Source organism: Equus asinus, chromosome 21, assembly GCF_041296235.1.
Source record: "Equus asinus isolate D_3611 breed Donkey chromosome 21, EquAss-T2T_v2, whole genome shotgun sequence".
Taxonomy (NCBI): domain Eukaryota; kingdom Metazoa; phylum Chordata; class Mammalia; order Perissodactyla; family Equidae; genus Equus; species Equus asinus.
In genome coordinates this window covers 36393777-36409062 of record NC_091810.1, presented here as the reverse complement: position 1 = coordinate 36409062, position 15286 = coordinate 36393777, and the positions used below count along the sequence as shown (strand labels likewise).

At 42.7% G+C, this 15286-nt stretch overlaps 1 protein-coding gene across 4 annotated transcripts in view; it reads right to left on the bottom strand.

Annotated features, from left to right (window-relative positions):
* Positions 1–1948: 1948 nt before the first annotated feature.
* The window catches only part of ADAMTS9 (ADAM metallopeptidase with thrombospondin type 1 motif 9), a 165140-nt gene continuing 151802 nt past the window's right edge, over positions 1949–15286 (bottom strand). For 2 of the 4 annotated variants that reach the window (XM_014859294.3, XM_070493017.1), the window contains 3 exons: positions 14681–14785; positions 5639–5733; positions 1949–3459 (listed from right to left, as the gene is read on the bottom strand). In XM_014859294.3, the coding sequence (XP_014714780.3) occupies positions 5644–5733; positions 14681–14785 (195 nt within the window). In that variant the 3' untranslated portion in view covers positions 1949–3459; positions 5639–5643. The remainder of the gene's footprint in view (positions 3460–5638; positions 5734–14680; positions 14786–15286) is intronic. The other 2 variants (XM_070493019.1, XM_070493018.1) reach the window with 1 other exon arrangement.

The window sequence follows — 15286 nt, the reverse complement described above, 5'->3', positions numbered from 1 at the left end:
GCAATAAATATTATTTGGATAAATGAATGAATGGAGCACAAAGACAGTATTTAATTTCTACAGTGCTATGAAAATGTAAATGATTAGCAGTCTCTTATAGATTCTCTCTGTCCATTCGTCCATCCAACAGTCATCTTTCTATCCTTCTGGTTGTATTTGCAAGCAAAGGAAACCTCATCTTTGAACACTTCCACAGTCCACCTGGATCGGCCTGTTGTCAGCTCCCGTGAATTTTACCACCTATATCACGCCGTAATTTCCTACCATCACAATTGTCACAACTCGAGCCCAAATCCTCTTATCTCTTATTTACTTTATGATAATTGCTTCCAAACCATTTCCTCTCACCTCTATACTCGAACCTGTTGCAGAGATTTCTGGTAGCCTCTCTCAAATCCATTTTACCTTCTTTCCTAGGAACAGATCCCTCATTTCATTCTGCTTGGCAATGTCCTCTGTGAAATAACCCCATTTCCCCCCTGCTCCTGCAGCCTAGGAGCAGCCATATGACTAAATTCTGGCTGAGGAGATATAAGTGGAATTTGTTGGGTGAGGTTTCTGGAAAACCTCTTTAAGAGAAGGATAGAGAGCTGGGACCAGGCCACTTTTTATCCCTCCCCCCAACTCCTTTTTTCTTGTTGCCTGAAATTTGGGAGTAATTGCTGGAGCTCTTGCAGCCATATTAAAATATGGAGGATTGAGGAGAAAAGGAGAGAGAGAAAGAAACTCCGTCCCTGAAGATTTTGTGGAGCTGCCATACCAGCCCTGGATTGCCCATCTCCAGGCTTCTTTTCCAGAACAGTGAAATACACTTTTAAACATGTAAGCCAGTGCAGTCACATTTCTGTAGCTGGCAGTTGAACACAATTCCTAACGCACAATGCACACCATGCCTTCACTGCTGTCAGCTTAAACTTGCTGATGCACATTTTGAGGGTAGCTATTTTACCAACCCTGGAGCGGGGCCTAAAGGGTCTTCAGAAAAGAATTCCATGAAGTAGACAGGAGGACTATTAATAGCTTCGTTTTGCAGATGACGAAACTAAGGCTCAGGATCATAGACGTCAGAGAAAGGACTAGAACTCAGGTCTCACATGATGCTGAGGGATGACAAGTGTGGGACTGTAGTGTGAGCTATGGGGTTTGGAGATTCTGCACACGCATGCACACACTCACACATTCACAGACACACAATGGGACTCTAGAGTGGAGACCGCTGCTTTTGCCCGTCTCCATACTGTCTACCCTTTTCTGATAACAAAACCTTTCTCTTCTGGGAACTGTCTTTCCAACTGAAGGGCAATCACAGGGCTCTAGGTGGGCACGTGACCCCAGCCCTCTCGACAATGTGATGGGTCCAGAAGTGGCCTTGTAACCCAATCAGACAGAGTTCCTTGGGGATTGCCTCTTATTTACTCTATATGAACTGTGGCGTCTTTGCCTCTCGAAGGCTCTGCTTCCTTATCTATAAAATGATGGCATGTCATTTGCCTGCTCCCCTTGGTGGTTGTGAGGATGAGATCAACCAGCAAGTACAGGGCCAGGCATATGTGATGCCACCTTACCATCAGCTGCTTGTTAGGCTTCTTTGGAAAGCTCTCATTTCCCTAGACCATCAGTCTACACAGTAGAAACCACTGTTAACCTAAAACTAACAACTAAGCCACAAACCTCACTGAAATCTCCTGTTCTGTTGGCTCACTTGTTCCTCATCAAACAGACAAGAGGTTAGGTCTCTGATTTTCAGAAAAAACACTTCAACTGATTTGAGTGATGAAAAGACTGACCTTGGGGACAGTCCCCATCCCTTATCTGTCTCTAGAATGGCAACTCTGATGGACAGAATTAAGAAAATCTGCATTTCTTCTCAATCTGGCAATCTTAAAGACTAGAGACATTTTCATTGCGACTTGAAACAGGAGTCCAGAAACCACGCAGAACACAAATGCTAGGATGTGGTCACGGTATTTATTCATAGTATATTTTCACAATGTATTAATAATGGAGAATAACACTTATTCATACACTGAGTATAACTTTTCCTGGAGCACTCTGGAGTTTGTTGGGGGCTGGAGACTACTGCCAGGTTTTTCCTAATCTCTTTGGTTTTTGGAAATGGGCAGGGTTTCTCAAACCGAGGGTCTGCCACGGGCCATTGGCGATGACTTCCCTTCAATCAGGTTGGAAGGGCAGAAAGACCATGGCTTCGCTACTTCCATTTTGGAAAGAAGTAACAAAGAGTGGATTAATGGAAGATCGGAAAGACTCAGGCATTCTGTAGTGCACAGTTCATTTCTTCTCACAATCGCCAATTACTGCAGCAGCCAGGAACACTGGCAGGGTCTTAGGCTCACGGCCTGGAGAGAAGTCAGTCACAGGCCAATGTTTTCATGCAAAAGTCAATCCCGATGACTGAGAACCTGGTTCTGAACTTCTCCAGATGTGCTGGGGGTGTGAAGGTCACCCCCATTCTGTGTATCCTCTGTCTTGCACCTGGTAAACTTGGACCCCATTTTAGAATATCTTGGCAAAATGCTGAGAGGATCTCACTTTCGCAATGTCATTCTGCAATGAAACTGCTTGGGGGCCCTCCATTTACCCGCAGAGAGACCAAGGCACCATAAAGTGAAGCAAAGTATTAATAACAATAACAACAACAGGAACAAAGTCCAACTCTCTTCCGAAAGTGGCATGTCCAAAAATAAGGGTAAACAGCTGGTCTTACTTTATCCAAGTGATTCTGTCCATTGCAAATTGTCCTTCCGTTCCTCCCTTTTATTAAAAGTGTTTATATTTCTGAGTCTGATGATCACTTAAATACATATGATATTAGCACCAAGGCAGCAATTTTTTTCCCAGAGATCACATGAAACTGGATAGATGCTTAATGTAATTAATAGCTGGTACAATCTGTGACATCACTAAGTTACTTATTGGCTAATGATACTTTCCTAGGAATGCCAAAGATACCCTTATACGACTCTTGTAGCACCTTGATGGCGGCTAAGTTGTTTTAAAAAACAAATTACAATTTAAAAAAAGTAACAATAAAACATTTACAGAGAGAAAGTAAACAATAGTGTACCGTGATAATGAAGAATCACTTTCGTCATAGTACTACATATAATGTAGAGTACGTAAAATGCAGTGGTCTGACTGCAAGGGACAAAATAATGCAAAAGGCAGTCATAATAGAATCATTTTACGTACAAAAATATTACATCACAATAAATAATTTCAAACATAAATATTAAACTTTACATCATTAGGATATTCCACATATATACACACACACATATACACATATGTATATGTGTGTATATGTATATATATGCATATGTACACACACACACACAAGCGTACAAGTCCTCACACACACACGCACGCACCCAAATTTAAGGTGGAGGTATTGCATTACTACCCTTCATCCATCCCATAATGGCTTCCTCTTCAGAGCACCTGAAAACAAATGGACCAACCAGGAAATGTCAATCTTTGATCTCAAATGCTGTAAGTCAAGAATAGGTAAAACAGACATTTTTCCATATAGAATCTAAAAACAACACATTATTTTTTTTTAGATTTTAAAAGTAATGAATGTTTGCTAAAAGACATATGGAAATTTCAGGGGAGTATAAAGAATAAAATAAAAAACCACTAGCCTGAAACCCCCGACCTGAGATAATACTCTTCAAAAATTCATATATTTCCTTCTATCTTTTTTCTGTAAATACATGCAAAGTTATATATATGTACTCACTCAAATTTTACTACATATAAAATACATACAACATTTTATTTCACTAGATATAAAATATATAAAACACGTATAAAATGGGGATCTCTAGTGATGCCTGCTGACTTTGCCTGCCACTATCCTATATCCCCCTTTCTGATAACAAACCCCTTACTGTCCTTTGAGAACCCTCTTTCTTCCAAATCAAGCTGTCAATCACCTGATTCTAGGTGGGTACATGATCTGTCTCCTGGACATTATGACCGGTTCAGAAGCAGCTACATGACCCAACCAGAGCCAGAGTTCTTGTGCAGAATGGATGCTAGAGGTGAGCATTTACTAGGGAGCATTTACTTGGGACCATGAACTGGAAGGATGATGTAAGCCTACAGTTTCCAGGGACCATGGTGTGGGGAAGATGATCTGCCTGAGAATGAAGCCAATTAAGAAGCAAGAATTGCTGACTGATAAAGAAACAAAGAGGCCCGATGACTCTTTTTGAGCCTCTGGATCAGCCATGCCTGAAGCTAACACACTGCTTGGATATCTCAGTTATTTAAGACAAGTTTCCTTTTTTTCTGTTGCCTATCCTAATTTAAGATAATTTTGAATATGGATGTTTAATTAAACATTGAAATATTGATACATAAATGTCAACTAGGTACTCCTGTGTCAGGATCTTGAAGAGCCATATAGGGTAATGTGCTGCTGGAAGCTGGGAGGAAGTGTAGGAGGGTCACAGGAGTTGGCTGAGCTCATCCCTTATAGACGAAGGCACTGGGACAAGAAAGAGTGACCGATTCAGTCCTCTGCCCAGCAGAGAGAGCACTTGGTTAGACCAAGACTGTCAAACTTTGACATGCATGATCCTCCTGTGGATTATTAAAATGCAGACTCTGATTTCATAGGTCTAGGGTGAGGCCTGAGACTCTGCATTTCTAACAAGTTCCCTGGTGATGCTGACCAGGCTGGGCCTTGGAGCACACTGTGAGGCCCAGTGTGTGGAACAGCGCATCGACTGAGAGCCCTGGCTTTGGTGGAGGACATCCCCGGGTTCTGCCAAGGGAATCCACTGTGACCTTAAACAAGCTACTTAATTGCTGTGGGCCTCAGCTTCCAGCTGTAAAATGAGGAAAACAGCCCCACCTCATTGCTATGTTGAAGAGTCAATGAAATAACAATGCCTATAAAGTGTTTAGCATGGTGTCTGACATGTAGTCAAGGCTCAGCGAATGCCATTTATATTATTATTATTATTATTATTATTATTATTATCATCTTGGGCAGTATTTCTCAAAGGTTGATCTGTGAGTCACCTGTATCAGAATTCCCTGTATTAAAAATACAGAGTCCCGGATCCACCAGAGACTCAATGAAGCAGCCCCTTTAGAGATGAAGACCAGTAAGCAGCATTTTTTTTTTGAGATTAACCCTGAGCTAATGTCTGCTGCCAATCCTCCTCTTTTTGCTGAGGAAGACTGGCCCTGAGCTAACATCCATGCCCATCTTCCTCTACTTTATATGTAGGACACCTGCCACAGCATGGCTTGCCAAGCGGTGCCATGTCTGCACCTGGGATCCGAACCGGTGAGCCCTGGGCTGCCGAAGCGGAATGTGTGAACTTAACCACTGTGCCACCAGGCCAGCCCCTTACTAAGTAGCATTTTTAATAAGCCCTGCAGAGGAATCTGAAGCAGGAAGCCCAGGTCCAAGGGTGGAGAACAGATGGCCTCAATCATGAGAGGGCAGATGAGGAGGAGAGGAAAAGGCGGAACAGTAATGAGTCAGCTCAAGATGCTTAACAGTCTCCTATCTGGGGGCAAGTGACCGGCCCATGTTTGCCAATTATTAGGCTACAGAAAGAACGAGAGAGAGAGAGAAAGAAACAAGGGTCCTACTTACCTTAACTATAAAACTCGAACCTCCAGGCCAGTGCCAGAGGACGGAGTACATTTTCCACAGTAACCACCGCACTTCCCTATGACTCGGGTACCATCCTGCAAGGAGAGGCACGATCTTAGACTGTCTGCTCGGCTACTGTTTCCAGGGTTTGCACTGGCTTTTTGGGAAATCATTCTTGCACACACAGCAGGCAGGCCTTCTGAACAGAAGCAGAGCCCAACATCATCACGTAAAGCAAGGGTTGACAAACTATGGCCTGTGGGTCTAATCCAGCTTGCCACTGTTTTCATATGGCCCACAAGTCAAGAATAGAGTTTACATTTTCAAATGGTTGAGAAGAAGCAAACCAAGAATATTTCTAGACACATGAAAATTATATGAAATTCAAATTTCAGCATCCATCAATAAAGTTTCATTGGAACACAGCCATGCTCATTTACCTAATGTCTATGACGGCTTTCACGCTACAATATCAGGGTTGAGCAGTAGTTGTGACAGTGCTCACTGCTTCATGCTGCTCCTCAACACACTACCCATGATGGGGACACAGTTTTAACTTGACAGTGTTTTGAGTACCATGCATACTACTCTATCACAACATTTTATTTTATTTACTTATTTTATTACCAGTGTATATCATCACGTCAAAACAAGAAGAGAAGAGAAAAGAGGACTTAGAATGTTGCACTCTGTAGGCACAGAGGTGTGTGGACTATTCTGTCACCAAATTTAGATAGCAAAGCATTGCATTTATCCTGCAATGACGCTACAGCTGTGCTGAAAGAATCCAATATACACCCACTTTACCAAACTCAGCATTCATCACAATATTCCCAACTCCCAGCAAAGCAATGATCAGAAATTTAAAAAATTTGAAACAGAATATCTCACCATACCATGATTTCTTCACAAAAATAAAAAATGAGTAAGGTAGTTTCCAAGTGGCTCATTGTTAGCCAAGCAAGGAAAACAGTTTACCATGGTGAGTTAGTGAAATATTATTTCATTGTAACAGCTGGAGAAATGTGTCCAGAGAAGAGAAACTTGTTTAATACTATTATCCTTTTGGCAAGAGCAGTTGTTCGACAAGTTAATGACATTGAGGGTGACATCAAAAATCAATTTAAAAACAAGGTAAATAATTCTGAGTGGTTTTCTTGGGCTCTTGATGAGGTGACAGATATTATTGATTCTGTCCAGTTGTTTATTTGAGGAGACAATGCCAACTGTGAAGTAACTGAAGAGTTAGCCTTCATGAACAGGCTGTGTGGACCAACCACAGGCGAGAATGTTGCAAAGAGGTTGAGAAAAGGCTAGTGCACAACAAATGACGTGGAATCTGCTAAGACATATCGATAACTGATGGTGGTAAACAATGTATGTGGGGCAGAAAAAGCCTTAGCTGGACAAGTTTACAAAGCTTATGAAAATGTAAGATGTGTAAGGCGTATGATTACGCGCTGTATTATTTATCAGTAAGTACTCTGTGGAAAATACTCAAATCTATCAGCTGTTACAGAACCAGCAGTGTCGATGATGAATTTCTTTTGTTACCGTGAACTTAACCATCATCTGTTTTGTAAATGTTTTGTCAGAACCAGAAGCTGAATACCCTGACTTATCCTCCCATACAGCAGTTTGATGGCTCAGCAGTAATAAAGTTTCACTGTGAATTTTGAGCACAGAGCACGGATTAAAATTTTTCTGAACAAGACGGGCTGCTGTCAATCACGGTGACGGAACGCTCAGTGGCGCTGGACATTAGCTTTTGCTACAGACTTGATAATGCTTCTTGATGAATCGAATCTAACATTACAAGACAAAACTGCACTTACAGGCAAGACTTGTGCCGTAGCAAAGTCATTTCAATAACAATGAACATTGTTTGAGTCATAAGTACTGTTAAACCACTTTACATACTTCTCATTCTGTCAAAAATTAAAACAAGCAGCTACGTCTCCATTCCACATTAATTTATAGTAGATATAGTTTCCAAGCTTGAACTACAGTTCCAGCAGCCTTTTTTGGACTGTACTGTAAATGAAAGGAAATTTTCATATTTCAGAAGCCATTTAATGAGGCAACTGAGGAGCTTCCAGTTCACCTCCAATTGCAAGTGATTAATCTACGATGGAATGACATGCTAAAAGGCAAATATCAAGAGAAAACCTTAACAGAATTTTATCGACGCGTGCCAAGGCATGAATATGAAAATTATATGGTTGTGGACAATATTAGCGTTTGGCAATACCTATCTGTGTAAAAAGACATGTATAAAGACGAAATACAGAAACTCTCATTTCAGATCAGCATTAACAGGTAAACATTTATAATCAGTTTCGATAATAGAGAATATTAATTAAGCAAAATGTTATCCTCCACCAATATTCCATTCTTCTCATTGGTAGATTTGTATTACTAAAAAGTATACTCAATTATCATTATCATATTTTGAATTTAACCAAGGAAAATTTTGTGCAAATTTGTTTTCTCTCTTGTCATATAAGTACATCTATAAGATCACTGATGGTTGTCTTTTGGCTGTCAAAGTCTAAAATATTTATTATCTGGTCCTTTACAGAAAAAGTGTGCTTACCCCTGTTCTAAAGCCTTGTGCGGTCTGTCCTTGCCTCCTCTCCAGACTCATCTTGCACCATCCTTTCCCTCTGTCCCCATCCCTCTGCATTTCTTCGGGTCGTTCTTCTGACATGCCCCTTATGACACAGGGCCCTTGCACATGCCATCCCCTCTAACTGCAACTCTCTTTCCTCTCCCTCTCCTTCTCTGTGTGTACTAGACCTCCCCAACTTTTGACTGGTAAATTCTGCAGAACCCGCCCAGAGGACACTTCCTCTGAGAAACCTTCCTGACTCAGTTACCTGCTGCCTAGCACCCTGTAACATTGGGTAATTCTTTCTTTAACGTCTGTCTTCCTGCTAGAATGTAAGCCCTACGATGGTAAGATCAATGTCTTGTTAAAATCCAAGGGTATCCAGAACCCAGCACAGGGGTATGGCTCATCGTGATACTGAATACACACTTGTTAAATGAACAAATGAACAAATGAATGAGGCTGAAGCTGAAGTACACTTCTTTGTAAACTGCACTTCAGATGGCCCTGCTAATTAGTTCCCCTAATGCTTTACCATGGCTATGAAAAACTCCTTGTCTAATTGTGGCATCATTTCCCATTGTGTAAATTTACCACGTCCTACCAGCTACCCCCACCCTCCACTCCTGCATAACGTTTGGCATCTTAGATGTTTCACATTTCCCACTATTGGGACTAACACTGTGATGAACCACATTTGTGCCTGCGTTTCAGGATATCTTTGGGCTACATTCCAAGAACTGGGTCAAAGGGCTTGAAGATTTGGTTCACATAGCTAAAACATGAAAGTCTCTTGCAAATAATGAATAATCTTGTTAACAAAAAGAAAAAGAAAAACGTTGCCAATGTAACAAATAAAGACAAAGAGAACAAGACAGTTTCTCTCTTTTTTTTCTTCTTAAATCTGCATGCCTTTGATTATGAGTGAGCTTGAGTTGAGAGAGTGATCCCTATCACCTTACTTGGGCGGCATGTCACCTCTGGAGCTAGTCTGACTCCACCAAGTGGATTCGAGGCCAGGCCAACCTTCTAGCCAGGAACATTCTCCCTGGGCTGAAGCATTGGTCTGGCAGCCTTAAGGATGCCGACATGTGTTCTGTGTCATCAAAGCTTATGCTTTACCCCAAACTCTCTCCTGACCCAGCAGGGGAGATAACCTGAGTCACACTGCCCCGGGCTTGTACTGCATCTTTAAGTAAACTCTTTAAGCCTCAGTTTCCTGGTGCATCTGTAAAATGGGGATAATATTAGTCTCCCCTCCTAGGTTTGTTGTAATTGAAAGAATGCATGTAAAGTGCTTAGCACTAATGCACTGATCGGTCTAATGTATGCGCTCATTAAATATTAGTTATCATTATCATAAAGGTATTTTTTATGTGTGGATCTCCATTATAGCCTGTTCTCACAGAGATGAGGAAAAGTCTGGGTAATTATAAAACCGCTGATCCTGGCTTTGCAATGTTCATGTTATTTCATTAACTGGGACTCTGCTAATTTGATTTAGATAAAGGCTGAGCTAAAACTTATTTTTACTACAGAATAAAAAAAATACTTAGAAAATGAATAGCATAAACCTTATTGTCATGGAAGTCATGCCTCTTTCAGAGAAAAAGGTATGTTTTCCAGCATCCACAAAGCACTCACTCACATATAATGAAACACTAATTATAAATCATTTTTATTTCTTCATTAAAGCAGGTCCTCTAAAAACCTCTTTTCAATGAATATTTTGTTAGCCCAGTTTGAGCTGTTACATATAATTACAATGAATGACTCTGTTCCATTAAGAATAGTTTATAGGTCATAATTTTCACCAATTTCTCTGTTGTTCTCAGTCAGTATGGCCAGGGAGGTTGGTTCACGTGATTTAGGAAACCAAACACATCTTTGATTGAAATGTGTTTATTCACATTTCTTTGGAGCATGCTGGTGGTGAAATTGCCCATAAAACACAGTATTTATGGTTTTTTTTTTCAAATATAGCCCAAGACAGTTACAAATATATGATATGTATAAATGCTAATTTCTATGGAAACATACAGAATAAAACATACACATATAAAATGCAGTTTCACTCTACTTGTCAGTAGTATGATTTTTATACTTGGTGGATATTTGGATTTTCATAAGTGAACTGTGGGTTAGGAGACAGCCCACCGTAGATAAACACACACACACGTATGTATTTATCTCATGTGACCTTCACTCTGCTGGTTGTAAGTGAACTGAAAGATAAGAACTGAGTCCAGCTCCTCTCTGGTAACACAGCTCTCATTAATTTTTAATTTCAAAGCAATTCTTTGATTTACAGCTCTTCCTTCAGTACAAGGAATGTCTGTTAGGCCCTCGGGCCAGGCAGCCAAGCCTTAGAAACATAGATCCCTACCTTCCCACTGACCCTGCAAATTCCCTGGGCACAGAAGAAGCAAAAAGACCTGTGGGCACTTCTCCCATCCGGCCTGAAGTGGACCTCCCTTCACTCTGCCCAGCTACGAAGGCTGTTCCAGAACCTCCTCCTGGATGGAGGGTGAGATAGCAGCTCTGAGAACGGGGTGTGGGGCTGTGGGGGACTTCCAGATTGGGCTGAGGGTCCTTTCATACCCTGAGCACATTCCTGAGTTGAGGGTGCACAGAATGTCCCTGGCAGAGGAGCTTGCAACTTTGGCATTTTCTCTCCAATGTCACATCTGAGCCATGCTTCCCCGTCTGTGTGTCTGCCCACATCTGAGGCGTGCTCCCCTCTCTGCCCACATCTGGGCCATGCTCCCTTGTCTGTCTGCCCCTCACACACAAGTAGAGTAGAAACTCGTTGGTCCCTGAGCCAAGCCTGAACAGCCAAAGCATTTCCCTGGCAATCCACTGCTTGGCCAAGGAGATGTCCCACGCGCCTTACTTCCGGGTGGGGTGTGGGCCCCCATGGACGTAATCCATGTGGTGCTATGCATGCCAGCCAGGTCCAGGCTCAGCCTGTGCTCAGGCTACGGTCCCCTGTCCTTCCTTTAGGTGCTATCCTAACCACCTCAAGTGAGCCTGCTTCCTCCATTGTCTTGGCCAACTTCTGAAACCTTATGGCAAGCCTCAGGGCTATGAAAATGGTATAACTTTAACAGCTAACACTGTCTTGCCCAGCGGACGGCACACAGCTTTACATGCCCATCTCATTTACATTCCACAAGAACCCAAAGGGATGAGGGCTACTGCCATCCCCATTATGGATGAAGAAACCAATGCCCCTCGAGAAGTTCAATAACTCGCCCAAGATAGTAGAGCTAGTAAGTGCAGATTCAGGCAATCCGACTTAAGAGGCCGTGTGCCTATCCTCTATCCTCTGCAGCCTCTGTGGGCTTTGTCTTCAGTACCAGGGGCTGGGCCTGCTGTGGCTGGAAAGACCGATTCCAGCAAACAATGTCACACACTTACCCTCTATCCTTACCTTCTCAACTTACCCTCCAAGAATTTGATGAGAAAGCTAGAGGAATGGGACTTAATCCATGCACACTGCCCAATAAACAGCAGCTATTTCAATTATAAAGTAATTATTTTTATTAGTTAAAAATAGGAGAAGAACTCTTTCCACGACACAAAAGGGAGCCAACAGTGAACCTGACATTGAGTCTTATTTTTACCAGTTTTACTCCTGGTGGTGAGACAGCGCCCCTGCCTTCCAAGTGGTACTGGCCATTCAATTTTACCCTCAATGACTAGAATTTTCCTTTAGTTTCGCTTGGGGGAAAACATTTTATTGCCAACCAGGTTTGGAAAATTGAGGTTTTCATGGCTTTTCCCTCTGTAGCTCCCAGCAGAAAAGTGAAAGAAAGTGAGGACTGAATCCAAGCAGGGCTCTTTGGAGAGGAGAGAATTAGGACTGGCCAGGATCTGAGAGCCACAGAGGGGACCGGATCTCAGGTCTTCAAAGGCAAGATGATGGTGGTCAGTACGGGTGGGAGTGGGACACTGCACAAATTTTCCAAAGTTTGTCCCATGGAACACTGGTTATTTGGGAAAATTAAAAGGTGAAACTTTGAAAAGAAGGTTCTGTGGTTGGTTTAACTTAAGTCAGTGTTGCTCAAAATGTGGTCCAGGCCAGGGGCATCAGCATCTCCTGGGAAACTGTTGGAAATCTACATTTCGGCCCGCCACCCTCCTCCCACCCCCAGGCTGGGTGGCTGAGCAAGTCCTGGAGGTGGTGCCGATGCTCGCTCAAGTTTGAAAAGCACTGATTGAAGGGAATGCTGGCTTAAGTAAAGTCACACAGGTGTTCTTCCTGTGTTCTTCATTCCAACCTCTAATACACTAATACCTACAGTCTCTCTTGAAGAAGGAAATACACAATTTTTTCCAAATGCTTTTGGCCACAGATGCCTATTTTCATGTAGCATCTATAGGGGATGCTGCTCCATGGACCGCACAGCAGGTCAGGCACACAGAGCAGCATTTCTCAGGGCTGCCAGGAGCCCAAGATTGCTTAGTCCTGGCTCCCAGGGATTCATAAGGAAGTCTCGACAGACCCTTGAGATTAATTTTGAGCTCAGGCTCTCTGAGCTGTCTTGGAACACTAAGGTTAAAAAAAAAATTGCCGACAGGCAATTGTGGAACCAACTTCCTCCAGTACAGGCTCGGGGAACTGCCAGCTCGCTCATCTTGGCAGGGCAGTGATCATTGTCTCCATAAGGTGGCGCTCCCGGCTGTAATTATTTTTAGTTTCTGGATGAAACCTCACTATTGACACTAGCTAACATAGAATTGAAACTTACGTTACACAATTTACAGAGATGGTTTCCTACATAATCATACTTCATGTCCAACCACGATGTAGGCAGTTAATTTTTTTTTTGTTCCTGAGTCATTGAAACAAAATATATAGCCCCTGGTGGGTAGGTGTGGGGAGGAACATGATAATTTCAGGACACATTCTGAAACACACATTCTAAAGCAATTGTGCTCTCTCTCCGCTATCTTTATTCCTTTCAGCGCAAGGAAAAATATTTAATGATTAATTTACGAGCAATCAATAAGGCCATTTCGTTTATCAGATTTGAGGTAGCTGATTGGCTTAGAGAAAGAGGGAATGAGCGAGTTTTATTCACAGATGCAAATTTAACTGTGGCAGCTACAAAAAGGGACCAGGAAACTGAGATTTCCTAGGAAGGCACAATTGGATGTTTATTCCTTTCCCAGAGGGAAGCAGGTTGAATTTCTTCTTTATAGTCTGATTTTGATAGGGCTGCTAGATTTAGCAAATAAAAATATAGAATCCAAACTCCTACGTGAATTTCATGTAAACAACAAATATGTTTTTAGAACAAGTATGTCCCATGCAATGTTGAAGACGTGCTTATAGTAAAAAAAAAAAAGGCCCTCGTTTATTTGAAATTCAAATTCAACTGGGCATCCTGTACAATGTTGCTTGGCAACCCTCCTTTGGAATAATATCACGCTTTCCATTTCTCTTCTTTTTCTTCTCCTACTCACATTTCTGAGGGGACCCTGAGGCAGAAGGCACGATGGAAAGGGCCTGGGGCCACAGGCCACACTCCAAGTCTCCCATTTGCCATGGGTCAGCTTCCTGCCTCACATTCTCAGAACTTCGGAGGGCAGGCTGTGAAGGGCTGCCGCTTCTGCCCTGGCTATACATGAGCATCACCTGGGGAATCTCAAATACTACCCTTGCTCCAGAGATTCCCAGGCAGGGAAGCTGGGTGGGCCTGGGCACATGCATTTTAAACTTTCCCAGGTGATTCTAATTACACCCAGGCTGAGAAACAGTCCACAGACCTGCTTCCCAAGCTGTACTGTGCTTAGGAGCCACCTGGGGACCTTGTTGAGCTGCAGATCCTGACTCAGAACCTCTGGGGCCGCAGAAACTGCATTTTCAACAAGCTCCCACGTGGATTCTGATGCTCCACGTAAGCCACACCTTGAGTAGCAAGAATTTAGAGCACGAAAAATTGATGATTGTAGAACCCGTGTTTCTTTACCTCTCCACAAACTCTCCTAAGTTATTCCTTTCTTTCAGCCCTGTCTGTATTTCAATTTTCCTTAAATAAACAAACATCATTGTTCCTAGGTTCACCAAAGTGAATTGAATGTTGGCTAATTGCAAGGAATCAGAGCCACACACTCGCTCAGAGGCTCCTTAACTGCTTCTAGCTTCCTGGTCAGGCATCCTTCTAATTACTTGGATGGTTCACAGGTTCACATCTCCGGGAAGAATTCACCAGAAGGGAAGCAAGGCTCTCTCTGCTCCACTCACCTACACATGCTTCACCTTAGATTTATTTTCTAAATGTTCTTCCTGACACCTTACAAAATGGTTCGAGGAAGTGGGAAAGCACATTCGTTCCTTCAGCAGCACCACCACGACGGAGGGAGGGAAGAAAGGAGGGAGGGAGAGAGAACAAAACCCATCCCCCAACAATCGGTAACCTTACCAGCGACTTCTTGATGTCAGAGACGGCGTAATTCCCTTGAGAGATCCATCTGGCAGAATCAGTTAAAGATAGGCCGGTTCCGTAAAGGTTAATGCTAAAACGACCCTGGAATAAATGCCCAACGAAAAAGACTTTTAGTTCACGTGACGTCCCAAGCAAAGGTCACACAATAAAAGGTAACTTGGAAAAGAGAAACATATTAATTATGATAGTTACTAATTATTGAGGGTTTTTTGGAGGGGGGATTGTTCCGGACCAGGCACTTTAGGTGCATCATCTCATCCATCCTCGCAAGAGCTCTATGAAGGGGGTTTTCTTTACAGATGGGGAAACTGAGGCCCAGCGGAGGTGATTAACTTCTCCAGGATATAGTTAAGGTCCAACTCACTTTTTCCTGACTTCAAAGTCCTCGCTCTCCACCACCGCCATTCTGCCTCCCTAAAACAGCAATCCTGGTGTTGCTCACAATTATCAGATTCCTTCAGGAACAAAATGCCACAGTGTAATTTTTCTAACAAGATCTCGCTGCCAAAGCTTCCTGGGCTTCAGTTCCCCGCGGTGCTGAGCACTCCGCGTCCAGAGCACAGCGGGGCGGGAACTTCAAAG